This window comes from Branchiostoma lanceolatum, chromosome 3 (assembly GCF_035083965.1).
Source record: "Branchiostoma lanceolatum isolate klBraLanc5 chromosome 3, klBraLanc5.hap2, whole genome shotgun sequence".
Classification (NCBI taxonomy): domain Eukaryota; kingdom Metazoa; phylum Chordata; class Leptocardii; order Amphioxiformes; family Branchiostomatidae; genus Branchiostoma; species Branchiostoma lanceolatum.
In genome coordinates, this window is record NC_089724.1 from 17,688,851 (window position 1) to 17,706,002 (window position 17,152).

At 41.9% G+C, this 17,152-nt stretch overlaps 2 protein-coding genes and 1 long non-coding RNA gene across 6 annotated transcripts in view; 2 read left to right on the top strand and 1 right to left on the bottom strand.

Moving 5' to 3' along the window:
• The window catches only part of LOC136430730 (leucine zipper putative tumor suppressor 2 homolog), a 54,521-nt gene extending 41,602 nt beyond the window's left edge, over positions 1-12,919 (bottom strand). Inside the window, exons 1-2 of one of the 2 annotated variants that reach the window (XM_066421579.1) lie at positions 12,808-12,919; positions 12,523-12,662 (exon numbers count right to left, since the gene is read on the bottom strand). The gene's annotated coding sequence lies outside the window, so the exon portion shown is untranslated. Of the gene's footprint in view, positions 1-8,650; positions 9,014-12,522; positions 12,663-12,807 lie in introns of those variants that run through there. The other variant, XM_066421581.1, reaches the window with a different exon arrangement.
• LOC136430733 (uncharacterized) lies at positions 1,354-6,313 on the top strand. 2 transcript variants are annotated; one of them, XR_010754931.1, is made up of 3 exons: positions 1,354-1,598; positions 3,688-4,294; positions 5,368-6,313. It is a non-coding gene; the product is annotated as an uncharacterized lncRNA (long non-coding RNA). The 2 variants fall into 2 exon arrangements; XR_010754930.1 differs by lacking the exon at positions 1,354-1,598 and having other exon boundaries at positions 3,278-3,828; positions 4,174-4,294.
• Positions 12,920-13,108: 189 nt separating the features above from the next.
• LOC136430732 (RING finger protein 37-like) lies at positions 13,109-17,130 on the top strand. Of its 2 annotated transcripts, none has more exons than XM_066421586.1 (3): positions 13,109-13,245; positions 14,522-16,102; positions 16,276-17,130. In XM_066421586.1, the coding sequence occupies exons 2-3, from the start codon at positions 14,578-14,580 to the stop codon at positions 16,494-16,496; spliced, it is 1,746 nt and encodes a 581-aa protein (XP_066277683.1). In that variant the 5' UTR covers positions 13,109-13,245; positions 14,522-14,577; the 3' UTR covers positions 16,497-17,130. The 2 variants fall into 2 exon arrangements, with proteins under 2 accessions (XP_066277683.1, XP_066277684.1); XM_066421587.1 differs by having other exon boundaries at positions 13,241-13,333.
• Positions 17,131-17,152: the final 22 nt, after the last annotated feature.

Consider the following 17,152-nt stretch of genomic DNA (forward strand, 5'->3'; position numbering starts at 1 on the left):
TTGTTCCAGGTGAGGGCAGGTGTTTGTTCCAGATGAGGGCAGGTGTTTGTTCCAGGCGAGGGCAGGTGTTTGTTCCAGGCGAGGGCAGGTGTTTGTTCCAGGCGAGGGCAGGTGTTTGTTCCAGGTGAGGGTAGGTGTTTGTTCCAGGTGGGGACAGGTGTTTGTCCCAGGTGGGGACAGGTGTTTGCTCCAGGTGAGGGCAGGTGTTCGTTCCAGGTGGGGACAGGTATTTGTTCCAGGTAGGGCAGGTGTTTGTTCCAGGCGAGGGCAGGTGTTTGTTCCAGGTGAGGGCAGGTGTTCGTTCCAGGTGGGGACAGGTATTTGTTCCAGGTAGGGCAGGTGTTTGTTCCAGGCGAGGGCAGGTGTTTGTTCCAGGCGAGGGCAGGTGTTCGTTCCAGGTCAGAGGGCAGGTGTTTGTTCCAGGTGAGGGCAGGTGTTTGTTCCAGGTGAGTGCATGGATTTGTTCCAAGTGAGTGCAGGTATTTGTTCTGCTAAATGCGTGTGTCTATTCCAGAAAGGAGTAGGTGCTTTTATCTAAAGTGGGCAGGTGTGCATTTCAGGCAGAAGCATGTATTTGTTCCAGGTTGTTGTGAGTCAGGACAGCATGGCAACCTACTTACCTATCTGCCCCTCCCGACGATGAGAACCAGGTTGATGACTCTTTCCTGTTGTCTCTGCTAATGCATGTCTACACAACCCAGCACAACAACATTGGGTAGTATCTAAACATCCGTCAACTCAAGCTCTTCACAGTGTCATCACCAGCTCATCACAGAAAAACAGCCTATACCTCACAAATAGCAAGGGTCCTTCTTCATTTGACCTTTTCAGGATGCCTGCTAAGACATGACATCATACAATGATCTAATGGCTGTTGACATTTTGTGGTAAAGTGTGCAATCTACCAGCCAATCTGTGCAAGCCTGTATAAAACCGACTACTTATACTATAACCCTAACTTGATATCTTCCCATCACACAGTCACATAATACTAGAATCACAAACCTTAGCTTGCTGGTGAGACATTCGGTTCAGTTGGGGGTTTCCTGTGGAGTCATACAGGTGAAGACCGTGGGACAACATCCTTGTGAGCTACACTGTTAACAAGGCCACTTTTGTTGTTACGGAATGTCGGCACAGGTATTAGTCCTTCCTGCTTAACTAACCGTGAGACAAAACAGGACAGAAACCCTACAACATCAGGTAAACTGATAATTGGTCTTTTAATAGCTTCTGAAAACATGGCACTACCTATACTGTAGAAAGTGGTATTTTAGTGTTAGAAGGAGCTACTGTAAAACGTAACATTTACAGTGTCGGGACAGATTGCCTTACTGTAGAACAGTATGTTAACCTAACTTAAAGTGCTGCAACAAATGAAATCCAAGAGGAGCTACAGTAAATTATAAATGTTATCATGGTTTACTATTATGACAAATCATCCGTAGGACCGAACAGACTAAAATATTAGTTTTTTCATTATTAGTTTATTTTTACTTGTCTAGGAAGAGGAAAGAGATTGCCTTGATGGTCAAGTTGTCCTTGAGACAGCTTGGCGGGAATTCAGGAAATCTTGACAGACCAGTGGAGCCATGAAGGTGAGGACAGGCCACATCCTTCCTTACCTGGTCATAGTGACGCAGGTAAACAGTCCTACAGGGTACCTGTCACCATGCATGGCCAGATGTGCACGTCCCTATCGGACAGGTGCAGGTTGGAAGGCGTTTTTAAAAGTGATAAGCAGCACTCAGTACAGACTGTGGCTGGCAGGAATTTTCATTGTACTACCCTGGAGGACAAAGAACCTTTTTGTTTCGTAGGTTCAGTAAATTGTCCTTTTTTCTGTAAAATCTGAATACTGAAGACTTAGACTTTAACTCATTGAATTGGAATTCTATCTTAAGAAGCAAAGTGGAGCAGAAAATCTGACATTCTCGCATTGAGTGGTGAAATCAGATATCAATCTTTATACCTGAATGATCTAAAGACCATGAAGTCTGTGGAACCAGTACTGTTATCCCTCCGGATGTAGGAATTAAGCCACAACGTTGTTAGCACTTGATTGAAAAAGATTTGAAGAAAGAAAAGAGCAATTTTAAAATGAATCCAGTGCATGAATGCATGCAGAGGCCAGATGTGGTTAGTCACATATGTGGATTATCCTCTCCCCATTTTACTCCTCCTTCGTAACATTGGAGAGCCAAAATCTTTTGCACAGCCGCAGCATTGTTATGACGACCCACATTACACAGGTGGGCAGGAATCCAGGTGATCTCAACCTGCAGATTAGGGACAGGTATGTGGCAACAACCTGTTTCCTGATGTTTCTACAACATCCTGACTACAGGGATACATGGGCCCTAAGGGAGGCGTAAATAAGGGGGTTGGACAACTGGTCTTCCAGTTTCCTCCCACCTTTGCTATCTGTGATAGTGCACCCTTGAAGTACAATGCTGCACAACAAATCTGTTGTGTCGACTAAATGTGTACAGACACATTTAAGGATATGCATGACACATTTTGAAGACTGTCATAGTAACTGTGGGTACAATGGGATATTAGGACATTCCACCATGATAACTTACTATCAGCCTGATGATTGGCACTTCAACACAATTCCCATTGGCCATAAAAAGGTTTTAAATCCTTGCTAAAAGGGAAACCACTAGAATTTAGTTGTACTTAACATGGAGTACTGAGGAGAAATAGTAATGAATATGATAGTCCTCTTACTACAGGTTACAAGTCAGATGGTGTAAGGTTTCACCTCACAACCTCAGAAGAGTCTTGTGGGATTATTTTTTGTGTCTTGAGCTAAAATGGGATTCCCACAGGTAATAACACACCTGCACTGAGGTAAGAGCAATCCTGAAGCCAGGTAATGACACACCTGGTGGCCCACCTGTCTACTTGCCTTGATGGCAACTATCACTAAATAACAATTAAACCTTTGTTGACTAAAACCAAGATAGAAGTGGTCGCTTTCTCTACTGTAGTGAAGTGCAGTTAGGTCCAAGTTTTTGTCCACATGTGATATTCATGATTTATAATATCTGCTCCTATCTATGTAGTTTCATACTTCTTACAATAAAATGGTACTGTGACCGTATGACTTATTCATATCACTCTGCCATCATACATGTAGTTATTATGCAGTTTTGAGAGTTCCAAAGATAAAACTGACTTTGAAGAAGGATGAAACAGCAAAAATTCTGTCAAAACCCAGTTTCTCTAGCCCCTACCAGGCTCCAAGATAGTAGAAATTGGCCAAATAGACAGATAACATACCAGAGGAGTGAGCTGGCCATGGAGTACTGTAAAGTTTGCGACCTAGATGTCTACTACTTTTCCAGCGACCTGTGGAGCCTAGTTTAGGCTACAGTTTCTCTGCAAGGTTCTCCTACTGAGATCCAAGATATGAGAAAATGCTCTCATAACAACTTATCATTTTACTGTTTACATGAAGGTAGAGTTGACAATCATAAAAGATCTTACCTTGGCAGCCTGTCATAGTGAGTCCCTTGTAGTAACCTGTATGACTCTATGAGTCAGACAAACCACACTGTCCCTATGTCTGCAAGGATTCCTACCACTGTTGCTTATCCAGAGATACTATGTCATCGCAATGGAATTCTTAACTGTCACGATGTTCACCTGTGTTTTAACAATTGTCTCTCACTCCCTTAGGTGAAACTAGGCTTCCTTCCAGTATTTCTTGCACCCAGCATTTCCTGAGCCCTCTCCTATCTGTAGGAGTTCCTCACCAGAATTCTCCACTCACAAGTGTCACCTGGATTCCCACCAGCGTAACTCACACCCACAGCACAGGTGCCTATCCTACACCCTTCTGTGGATAACCCCTACTGTTTACAGTACCCAGCAGACCATGGGTGGGCGATATGCCAGATAGGCAACCTGTTGCTCTAGGTCATCTCCCCTCCCGCTCTCCCCTGACAATTACAATACAATTTTCCCCTCTCATTAACTCCACACAAGTACTAATTACATTCTATTAACTAGTTAGACCTCACTGTAACTCTTTTCACTCATGTGGAAATGTTTTATGCTTGGCAAAGCAAACCTCTTGTCTTTAGGTCCCACCTGTGGACAGAATTAATTCTCCAGTCCTGAGATTTAAACTGATAAGTAAAAATGTTGCCTCTCTGGCTGCAGGTCGGTATTTCACAAGTAATTAGCTCCCGACCATCAACAAACAGAGGAGTGGTCCTTTCAGGCTGTTATGGTTAAATGTGTGCCTGAGGGAGCTGGACGAGTGAGAATGAGAGTTAGGAAGGTAAGATGAACTACAGAAGTTAGTTCTTTTCTTTTCTTCTTCCATCATATGTGACATGTAATGCTTGAGACAAAGTGTAATATTTTTTGATATCTGGTAGTGCAATATTGCTTTGCGACAGCTAAGTTTTATAGGAAAGCACACTGGGTCACCCCTACTCTTCAATTAGTGTGTTGGGAGTCAGCCACTTTTTGAAACCAACTTGTAATCGCTTTACACACAAATGTACAATAATTGCTTTTCTTATACTATACACTATACGTATATCAAGAATTCCTATCTCCATGACTACAATTTGAATTCATAACCACCCTCGCAAACACACTTTTCTGAATATTTCACATAATCCTCCTCTGTAGTTGCAGCTCTCACCTGAGTAGTTGCACTGTCACCTACTACCATCATCCATATGTCACAATACTACCATGCATAAACAATTGTCCACAGGTAAAGAACAACAATCCACCCGTTCTACTACTGATCACTATTATTACAATAGACAAGCTACTTGTAATAGACAATGAACTTAAACATTTCCTGTGGAGAGTCTACATTGTATGTATATTTGAAACCTCAGCATTAATTCTGTTTACTACTCATCAAAAACAGCCAAACAAAACTATGGAACCTCCTTATTCCTTGTTTATAGAAGAAGAACTTTATTGCGCGATAATTGCAGCAGGTTTAATGTATTATATTATATATCATATGGCAACATGATAATTGAACTATTTCTAATAGCTAACAATTCTATAGTATACATCAGATAATCAGATTTATCTGTTCTTATTCCTACATGTACATCACCCAGACATGAATAAGGCCTCAGCTGGAGCTGAACACGAGAAAATCACATTTCCTATGAACGGAAATCGTCAGTGTTCCCTTCTAATTGATTGGTTTATCTTCAGTCTCAGAGTGGAGACAATCATTTATCCCAGCAGCAGGCTGAACAAATTAAGCTCTGTGTCCTGCTTTATGGTTGGTTGAAGTGAGAGTAACAGGAGTTAAGTGTACCTAATTCCTTGGAAATGTAACCTAACTTCACCAAGACATTGTTTTATAACCTGCAGGTCACACCTGGACAGAACCTGAGGAACTCCACCTGTCTAGCTATACCAACTCTCTAAGAACTGTACACACAAAGGGGAGAAATGTGCCCTGAGAAGTAGACAAGCATACAAGATACCTGCGAATACAGACTTCCTGTTGGTTATAGCTGACTCACTGACATTATGCCTTCCTTCACCTCAAAAGTCAACACACCAGACAATCAACACACTTGTAAGTTGTAACCCCTTCTACCCCAGGGAGCTGGCATATGCATCTTTATGATATGAAAAACGCTGATAATATCATAATAGTAAAAACAGAACTCAAGCAAGGGATGATTAGCTAATTAGAGACTAAAACCAAAAAAGTCATGAGCACACATATGGTAATAAATGTATACCCTTGTGATAATTGATACCACTGAAATGGTCAGTGTGATAAGTAATCAATCTGACACCAGGTGATAGCTTGTAATACAAATGTACTAAAACTTTAGTAAAAGGACCCATGCATGTGATAAAGGGTACTGTACATAAAGACCACTCATACATGTAAGTGATGATTCTTTTCAATCCATTCATTCCTTTATCTGATGTTCATGAATTATCAACTGATATATCCACACACAGAAGAAGACAAGTGACACCAGGAAGTGCTTGGCCATCTATTATTTAAGAAATGACTCAAGTCTTTATCCACCCCCACATCAGTTCCTGGTGGTAAGTGATAATGTTGATAAGTAGTGTGAGATAACTGATACAGGTAATGTACCTTTCAGCTCCTCAAGTTCCATGCAATGGTTTATTTCCCAACCAGTTCCAAACGTTCAAGCTAAAATTACAACACTAACAACACCTTTCCAAACAAACATCACCTACTGGGTAACTACCTTGATGTGGAACTTTAAATGAAAAACACCTTTTAAAACGGAAGGGACAAATTGGCCAAAGGGGCCAAAGAAAGGAAAAACTAGACTGGCCGTCATTTGCTTTAAGAGCAAATTCAGGATGTTTCGCCCATACTCCTCATGTAAGAAGTGGGCTGTCCCAAAAGAACTCCTGGGCAAATCAAAGTTTCTGCATAATTTATGCAAATGAGGTCCTCATGAGCATAAGTTATGTCCAGGTGCTTTCACCTTTCCTATATGTACCTACATGTTGTCACGGTAAGGGAAATACAAGTTTATGCAGGAATTATGCAAATTAGCATAATTCATGGCCAGGTGTGATCACCTTTGCTAACGGTACGTACATGTCAAATATAACATCCGTACCATGTAACATAAGGTACATATAACTTTCTGTAATACCATTAGTATAGGTACCCTGACATCTGCTTGGTTTTACGTCCTAGAAAGGGGTGAGTGTAGGAGGGCTTATGTTACAGTATGACCTAGTTCTTGCTGGCCCCGACAGAAAATAACCAAAAATTGCATAAAAAAATTGCAAAATAAATCATTTTGAAGTAGTGTATGCCAAAAAAAATAATGGGGTCCTTTGGGTAAATATCCAATGCACAACTAAACCAAATTTCAGGTCCTCAGGTTTCAACACCACGGCACTGGAGGCCATAATGTGCGACTTTTGTCTGAAAATGACCAAAAAACCTCCATAAAATCATTTTAAAAACTTATATCAAAAAAATTTTAAAAGGGTCTAGGGGTATACACATACTCTACCTGCATACCAAATTTCAGCTTATTTGGTCGACGGACGACCGAGAAGAAGCGATTTGAAGATTTGACAGGAGAAGAAGGAGAAGGAGAAGGAGAAGGAGAAGAAGAAACCTGACAAAAACAATATGTTTCGTTGGCGAAACATAAATACAGGAGCAGACATTCAATCTGGGTGGTGGGAATGATCCAATAAACCATCTCTTTACTCCATACCTTACCCAAAACACCATCTACTGTTTCAGGACCTGTGACCGACCAATCCTGAGAAAGCCTGACGGATTGTTCTGTAAACTAACCCGGGACACAAGAAAGGTCAATCCCCGCGAACGCTCGTTCTGCCAGCACGCAGGCATTATCCCACCATGCAGGTACACACCCTGGGAAATTTACTCGTTTGAGGTCCCTCACAAACAAGTTGATCCCTTCTCCAACTAGAAAGGTACAAAGTTTCCAGTCAATATTTAGAAACAGTTCTCAAGTCTTGAGTGTCCTATTCTCAATACCACTCCCAATAGAGCTGCAACATTAAAGGAGAGCAAACATTTGACATGTTGTTCAGCGGGTAAATAAGACTGGGCAGTTCTGTTTGTAACAGTCTCAGAGCCAACAGTCCAGCCTGTGGAGGGACCTATCTGTACATCGTTAAAGTAACTGGTAACTGTTCATTGAAGTCCTGGGTGATGTTGGTTTAGTTGGTAAAGTCATTAACAGTGCCCTTATGGGATGGGGTGTCACACATTATAAAACTAAGAACATAAAAGATGTTTATGTTAGCCTTTCTAAACAGTGGGTTGAAGTATCTGTTCAGTTTAACACACAGAGGTCAAGTTTACACAGTTAAGTATGAACCGTGGTGTGTTTTCTGTACTATAACAATTAAAACCTTTTATACGCTACCCTCGTAGAACACGGCAAAAAATCGAAGGGCAGTTCTTGTGGCAGTTGTATCCAAGCCTCTGTTGCTAAACTTAAACCCATGAAATTTCATTTAAGGTGCCTGGATACTGCAGTCAATAAATCCTCCAGGGTAAAACCAACCAACGTCTACTTTGATTAGGGTCACCTGAGGTGGAAAATAAACCCAATAAATGGACGTTATAATCTGGTATTCCTGTAATTATTCTATAAAGTGATACTGGCATGGATCTTTGCAATATCTATGAGAAAAACAGCCAGAAGTAGTTTAAAAACAATGATTGGTAGCAGTTGCTTTTCATGTCTGATGAATATAGGAGGGTAGTATTGGGTTTTTAGGTGTTTCTGGGCAAATGTTTCTCTCAGGAAGTACAAAACATACAGAGAGCTAGCATTTGACATTTGCTGTGCAAACTCTGCTTGAATGACAAGTAATTTCAGAGTACATGTGCCACCACTGGCATATAGCTCTCCTATTCCGATGACTTTCATGGGAAAACGGTGACATTCATGCCAACCTGATCAATATGTTCAGGCAAGCGTTACCAGCGCGCAGCCTGACAAATCACAATCAAACACATCCCAACAATGAGCCAAATTTCCCCGACCTTTTACTGACTACCCGGCCCACAGAACATGCAGGGAGGCTCTGAAAAGGTCGACATGGGGTCCATTATTCAGACCACAAACTGAAAGGAGAAGCAAAGTTTTACCATGTTGCTGTTTGCTGACCCCCATCTTTGGTCCCTGCACTCCCGTTGGAGTTTTCAGTGATGTAGAAGTCCGGCCCCAGGAACAAGCAATCAGAACTGTCGGAACTGAGAACCTCCGCAGCTAACTCTTGTTTCCTGTCCTCTGATGTTTGAGCGCGGGAAGAAAACTGATCATCAGGACCCCACCAAAATCAATTACAGCCGCACTGTGTAAGTAATCGGTCCTGAGTGTGGATAGAATAACCCACTTCTGCCTTGGGCGAGCCCGTGTTCTATAAGACAGGCCCAGAGGCAGCGGCCTGGTACAAAAGCACACTGTTTACTGAGATAGGTTTACTGGGAAGTGTACACAGTACTCAGGGCGGGGGAGGCGGGTCAGGGGAAAACTTTTGGAATGGAGATCAGCTGACACATGAACAATTCCCAGGGTGACTTATGTTAGAGGGATAAACCATTGAAGCAAAAAGGGAGGATTTTCTGCAAGCAGAATGGGATAATACATATAAAAAGGGGTGCATTTTTTGTCCACCTTGGTGACAGATGTGAAAATGATGGCTAGCTTGCCCCACTAGAAACACATACTTCTATATCAATTCAACATTACATCCACTACAGAAAGGCCAATAGCAGTTTTTGTATGGTAACTCCTGTACAACTGACTGAGGCATTTTGGAGTCACTTGGGAACTCTGGCATGGTACACAAATATACCGTTGACACTAGCATGGAAACAATAGCATGTTCCCAAAAGGAATATACCCAGAGACGATGGAATTTCGATACATGTAACTGGAATTTCCCCAGGTACTAGATAGACGAATAACTTTCTTGCAGCACACAATGGTCTTATTTGCCTTAATCATCGTTAAATGTTTTTATCGATCAAAGGAGGGAGACCTCCCAAGATCAAAATAAAAGTCTTCTTACTGTAACACTGTTGATAATAAAACAGCTTTAAAACTTAGTGTTATATGCTATACAAAAACAGTTTGATCAAAATGAAGCGTTAACTTTCCAAAGTATCAAATCAGGTAAGTTGCCTCAGACTCAGATCCTGATCAGTGTACTAGTACATTGTATGTGGCCAGACCTGTGCAACGAGGCCCCCTATCAGCAACAACAAACTACAGCAGGCAAAATCAAGCTGTCAACAGGTCTCAACATTTGTTCAATGCATCAACATATACTACAATATACTGGTATGGGTTAACTTGGCTGGGTTATCAAACTTTTAAAAAACTGCTACCAGTATTGGGCTTCAGCGCTTCTTCTTTATTGTCATTACCGCAGTAGAAAATACTGATCACACTTTTTAACCTCCTTGATTACACACATACAATATTTAGAGTATTGAATATCATATAATGGTATCATGTCATCTGGCACCCTAAAGGGTGATACTGACTGACAAAATATTTCTTTTGTGGTACCATTTTCCAATGGTACTCTCTATATAGCATCCTTGGTAGGAGGTATTGCTGTAGGGTGTAAGAGAATGTATTCTTTTTCATTTCAGTCTGTCAAATTACATGTATGCTTCACTTTAGACTCATCAATACTACGCCATTTTTAGCACAACTGCTGTGTTTAATCTTAAGCTTTAGCATGCTGAAGTTCAAGTAAATCAGAACAGAACTGATTGTCATCGAAACCTTTGCTTTCAACCACATTCAAATAGGATTGCCAGAGTACAATTTTCGTCTTTAAACATAAACGGACACACTCTGTCATAATATCAAAAGATAGCTAGAATGCATATATTCTGTTTATGACACCTTCCAATTACTTTGCGCCCCCCTCTGAGCAGTTGACTGGACGTTGTTCACGTACTGTAACCTGCCCCCCTCCCACTCCATATGTCACACACAGCAACATACTGAGAACAAATTTCTCACATTCACAACATCGGCATGACAACCCCGGCTCTGGGAAGGTCAGGGGTCATCACAACAGATGGGTTCCGCAAACGGTGCAGCTTATCATGAACTAACTATATAAATAGGTCAACTTCTACTTTATCATTGTACTGCAATTTTTGTTTTATGCTGTGCATATTCACAAGCAAAATTCTTGGGACTTTTCAATGGGAAAATAGAACAAATGAAATTTGATGCCCACATGGTTATATTTTACACCATTCATTCACCATTCGATATGCCCTGAGTTACTTTCAACTCAAACAGGAGGGGACTGATTGCAGGGCTGCTCTGAATTCATTCCTTTACAAGCTGCAAACTCAACAGAGCCACATTTCCACTTTTTCCTGTTTTGATTTTATCCTGGGATCAAGAAGTTGTATTTCTGTGGAACAGGCTGGCACAAATATTTGAGGTGACACAGCAGGCGGATTACTTCAGCCCACAGTTAACCCACACCACCATTAGCCATGCTAATACTCCCCTCCTCCAGTTACACCTCTTAACAGTAGCCACTTTCTTCTCTCAAAACCATTTACATCTCAAAACTGATCTGCAAAGAAAACAAATACCACACCTTATACACAATTCACTGCCTTGCTATCTTTTTCCTGGAGTGAACAATGAAATTTCAGCGAAGTGGATCAAAACAATGGCAAGGTTCACTCGCCACGTATTGGATAACAGCGTACAAATCGTGTTTGCGGACAAGTCAACCAATAAAAGTGCTCGTTCTCGGTTTTTCTCAGTACTTAGGCTGGTCACGGTCTTAATTACCAAAATATTAGCCTGTTGTTATAATGACAATGGGCTAATCAACTTGAGCTAAATGTACCATTTACATAGTAGTTGTTCCCAAACAGTGAGAACAACAATGAAGAAAGGGGGACAAAAGACACTGGAACACAATAATCTCAAAGTCAAAGATAGGGGTTTCTGTGAGAAGGGACCAGGGAACACCACATACTTTCGAACCCTGTTGTTAAAACAAGGGAAACATTGGCAGGACTGGTGTTAATAAACATGGTAAGATGACCTAGAGATCTAGGTATTTAGCCTGAGGGCAAAATCCTGGCGCAAAGGACCGGAATTCCCAAAAGACTCCCAACCATGGACACAAGACCAATGTATATCATGTGTCAGACTAAAATGATTACAGAGAAACAGAAAAATACTAACCAAACAAACCAGTTTGCTCAGCAATCTATCAACCCTTCCCACAGCAAACCAAGCACTGAGCTGTTATTAATTGCACATTACACAAATAAATAAATAAGAGATCATTAAAGCACAAATAAGAGTGCGTAACCGTTAATGTTTTGTTTCTTATCAACAAAAAAAGACAGCTACAGCAACAGCCATGCTACAAAAAAGAACTACTAGTATCGACTGTTAGTGTTACTGACTTTTCTCAATTTCATTTGACTAATAACTTTTCAGACCATTTTGAAAGATTTACAACTTGCAGCTTAATCTGGATTGGGTTGTTTACTTTCAAATAAACAAGATTAATCAATTAAACTACTACCGATTAATAACATAACACGTCATGAACATATTTTTCTAACTGTGTTTTGGTGGACCAATTTCTAAGTGGATAACAATTTTGTAGCAACCTGCATTCCTATTGAACAAAGACCACATTATGTTTGTCAAATTTCAAAATATTGTGCTAGGGTTACGACAATATTTTCACTCTCGTACTGATGAAAAGTCTCGGCGTTCTTGTCGGTTTTCTCCTTAGCTCTATAGCTACCAGTGGCTAAACAACCGAAAACACTCCAACAGTGTTTCTATTTTCGGTTGTAGTTTTCCCTGTTATCAATTAATTTTGAAAATCGAAACAAAATCTACGCGCCAAGCACGGAGGCTAAACCCTCCTTGCGCGTTGCGTCAAGCAGATCTATAATTGAATCGCTATGTATCAAACCCTGACATACATAAAGCGAGGACTGACCTTATGAGGTTTCTGTGTGTCTGAGTTGCTGTGAAACTGTCCAGAAAGTCACGTTCTTTCGTCAGCGGTTAGAATGTCGACATTTTTGTCTGTCTTGTCCCGTGAGCTGGTCCCGAACCTCCCGCCAGCAACGCGCCCATCTGGAGACACCACAAAGACGTCCAAAATTTAGCGACTTTTCAATCACTAAAAAACTCAATGCCAAATCTTCCAGCACAGATATCATAGAGCTCACGTCTTCAGTGGGATTTTAATGTTAGCGATGTTAATAAGGGATTTACTGACCAACTCTTGGCCGGCGGGTCTTCCGTCCGTCCTTTCTTCCCTCCTGCCTTCCAGCCAGCTGAAACTTCACACGCCGCACCGCTACTTCCGGGACCGTCCAACTCTCTCACTTTCATTCACTTTCCAGCTTTCCCGTAGATCAAGTTTTGCATATCAATCATAGCAGTGTTATATTTCTGATAGTTCATAAGCTATTTTACTCTGAGTTTGGTCTATTTTATGGCATCAAAGTTTTATAGAATGTTCTATAATTATCTAACCTGGTCAGGTACATATTGGACATCCCCAAAAGTGGAATAGTCCACCAGACTTCCGGGTTTCGAGCCTGAGTAAAAACAGTGAAAAGTCAGCCCCTGGCCACTGGGCTGCTGTATGTGACTAACCCTGACAAGGGAAGACAGCTGTCGGTCTCGCCTGCTTCCTTGCCCGCTCGGCCAGGTTTGTAGACACGTCTGCACGCCCCTTGGGCCACGGGAGTATTAGATAGCGGCGATTGTTTGCATATCTGGGGAGCTGATGACAGAATGTATGTCGGTGAGAGCTTCAAATGTTAAAGGGGGAGGGGGGCAAAATATGTATCAAACTAACAGCAGCTCCTGTACATCTATGTCATCTATATGGCTTCAGCAATTTTACCGGTGTTGGAGTTTGAGAAATTGCAGATATGTAACGTTATCGAAAAAACGACACCACTGTGCTTTAATACTCTACTCTATAGGACCGTCTGTTTGGAGGGGACCCATGCTTGTAAATTTAGGAGGCAAGGCAACGCTTAATGGTAAATTCAGGAAGGCCGCCAACGCATAAGTTGTTCTTGCGTAAGTCTTTGGGAACAAGTTTATTTGATTATTTCTTTGTGTTCATGGGCGACTAGTTTGTGAACACTGACAAGACTGGGGACTTCGTTGTGACTTTTAGGCAATCTGGTGTTCGACTTTCCGATATGAAAAATTTGTCCATAAGGCTAAACGATGAATTAAGGATAACAAATAGAGAACGTAGAATTCAAGTGACCAATTACGCTTTAGGAATAATTTCCAAACAACGCTTAACGTTGAATTAGGGTGCTACGGTTAAAGGTGAATGAACATGGCTCACTAGACTTCACAGGAAAATGCATGCAGACCCTCCTATAGTGTAACGCATTAGGCAGATTCCATCGTATATTTCATTTTGCTGCTTTGTATAATTTGAATCGCATGACTTGCTTGTGTTACAGTGTGGTCCGGACCTTTTAGCCTAGTACATGTGTAGTAAGTGTATTAAGTTTGTCAGCTGGCGGGCCCGGGTTTGATTCCCAGGAGCCAGGAGACTACTACTCGTCCCGTGTGTTTCAGTGGTTCCCACACTGGCCGGCAAAAGTGCCGACCAGGGATATCGAACTAGGTGATTGGAGGACGAATGTAAAAAGGAAAAGGGGTAGTAGTGTAACAGTGTAGTTCAAGCGCCACTCCGGACCTTCTGGCCTAGTGCCAGTGCATTGTGTTTGTGAGCTGGCGGGCCTGGGTTCGATTCCCGGGAGCCAGCCACTGTTCTACTGGCCCTGTGCATTTAACTTGTCTGATTGTCATGTTAAACATCAATTTGTCCTCGGTGCTACACTTTATGAAGCTTTTGGTTTCAGATCATGAGGTCCTTACTTAAGATGGGCCTCCAAGACTGTTTCAGAAGGTTCTTGCACCACATTGTAACATGACTATTTCCTATATTCCAGGTCCCTGATTCAGGTAATAAGCAACAACAAACAATCCATCTCTCAGCAACCTTCCCATGGATCTTTGCCATCCAGCTTTGCATCCCAGAATCCATTGTGACAAAGTGAGTGCTGATGCTTATGACGTCACAAACCTGGTGTCAGCTGACCTGCGAGTCCGTGCCAGGGGTTTCCGAGCGGAATATTTCATCAAGCCTCCCGTCCACGTGATACTGAGTTTTCCCTTCCACATCCACATTCACAGGATAGACATTGATCCATGCGTTGGATCAAATGTTTCCTTAGGGCTTCAGATTTTGACACACTCAGCAGCAAGTATAGAAAACTGGCTTGTAGACAATAAACCTGGTAGCACAAGTGCCTCCTTTAACAGTACAATCAACCCTGAAATATTCCATCTAGTTGGAAGAGCTTTCTTAGAGGAAAGACAATTCCTTTGCTTTAAGAACAACAGGTACAGTTCAAGACATCCATTTGTTGGTAAAGACTTCTTACCAGGAACTCTTGAGGGGAATGTTTATGAAACCAACTTGTGGCAGAAATCACTGGCATCGTTGAGTAAAGTAAGTCACCTGATGGTGAGAATTGTGCGAACACAGAGTGCTTCCATCCCCGTGCTGAGGTCTATCCGTGTTTACGGACAACCGTCAGCAGCTTGCCATAAGGATGTAATCAGTCTTGTCTACCGAATCTCTCAGCACCTAAAACCTCCTCCTGTTGAGGATGCACCAAGTTCTGTACAATCTCCTCCTTGTAAGGAGGAAGAAGTGCAAGATGCAGCAAGAAATATGCTACAAGATCCATCTGAGGAAACTCCCAGAATCCCCCTGGAGTACCTGGATGAGATCACCCTTGAGCTGATGGCCCTCCCCATGATGCTTCCATCTGGCCACTCTGTTGACCAATTAACATTGGACAAGCACAGCCAATCAGAGGAGGTTTGGGGTCGTCCGCCCAGTGACCCTTTCACAGGTGTTCCGTACACGCGACACTCCTATCCCATACCAAACACTGCACTTAAAGTTCGAATTGATAAATTTCTGCTGCAGGAAGGAAAGCACCTTAGTAATGTGAGCCGCACAGTGGGACGGCGTACAAGACTGGTGGCACAAAATTCTACAATAGCCAATCAGAACATGTCACACTCAGAAACTTCCCACACCCTACAGACTCCATCAACAAGCAATACTGTACACTCAACTGCACGACAAGTTTCAAAGAGATGTATCAAAAGCTCAGACTCTGCTTCAATGTCAAACCATGCCCCAAAAGTGTCAGAAGTAAATGCTTCTCAGTGTACTCAGGACTCTAGTTCAGAAAACCTGACTAAAAGATGTTCTGATGTTCATTTATGTGATTTGAGTGAATCATGTAGGAAACGTCCCAAGATAACTGATGAAACTCACAAGCCATACAGTCGGTCCCATGAGGAGGCACTGAGTCAAAGCCTGGATGCCGCCTTAGCAAGAACATTAGGGTCGATTCCAACATTCAAAAGGAGAAGAAAAGAACCAGCTGTAGGTCAAGTGGCAGCCTCATCTTTAGTGAATGAACATGATAACAGACTACACATCAACAAAGGTGGGTTTACACCTACCTGAGTCTTTTATGTGTTTGTGCGTAATTAACTTTTTCAATTCTTGATGCATCTTCATTTCTTGTCATATTATCATTTTTGCATTCCAGTATTGCAAGTCTAGTTTTTTATTGAAATGTCATTCAAAGTTTCTGTTCTCTGCATCTTTCCTGTGCAGGTATCCATGGCAACATGACACCAACAGCTGGGCCAAGTGGGATCAGCTGCTGTAGATGCAATTCACCAGCTGCACAAAACTCCTGTAACCTTTTGCAGCTGCCATGTCAGCACCTGATGTGTCGCAGGTGCCTTCTGCAGGTGCAACAGGAGAGGACGCTGGTCTGCAGCCTGTGTCAGAAAAATTTTCAGACTGGGGATGTAGTAACTGTGCATTTATAGGGACTGCCTTGTGCTGTAATTCTCTTGGGCTGTTCTACACCATCAAGCAACATGGACTGGTCTACATTTAGAGAAACGGTTTTGCTCTGTATTTATCTGCTAGCCTGAGTACCATCCTCTGTCATGACCGCTGGCTTAATGCTTTTCAGTTACTACGTGGTTGCTACGTGGTTAGCAAGTGAAAGCGGTCACTACGGAGTATGGTTCTCAGGCTATTTATCTACAGCATCTCTTGTGTACCTTGTGCCTCTATAGAGGCTGTTGTGTACCCTGTACTTCTGTAAAGGTTGTTGCACAGCCTGTGCTTTTGCAGCTATTGAGCACCATGAATTATAGAACTACAAATGTTGTCCACTATTTGAGAAAGCCATCATGTAACAACTGACACAGCAATAATTAGTTTTAGAATAAAGGATACAAAGAACTACAAACTTGTTCGATCTTTGTACCCCAGATATAAATGTACATTGTATATACATTGTATTTTGTTATTATTACTATTATTAAATGAAATCTGCAATGAAACGCATTAGCATTGTGTCCAATCAATTTAGTCTGTTATACTTTAACAGACAACAACACTGTTCACATTTCCATATTCTCACTGGCTTCTCTTTTTCTGGGACGTTAAACAGAAAGAAAAGAAGGTGCAATGT

Coding starts and splice junctions, on each gene's coding strand:
- LOC136430732 (XM_066421586.1), top strand. CDS start 14,578: ATGGATCTTTGCCATCCAGCTTTGCATCCCAGAATCCATTGTGACAAA. Junction 16,103..16,275: donor CAGACTACACATCAACAAAG/GTGGGTTTACAC, acceptor TTTCCTGTGCAG/GTATCCATGGCAACATGACA.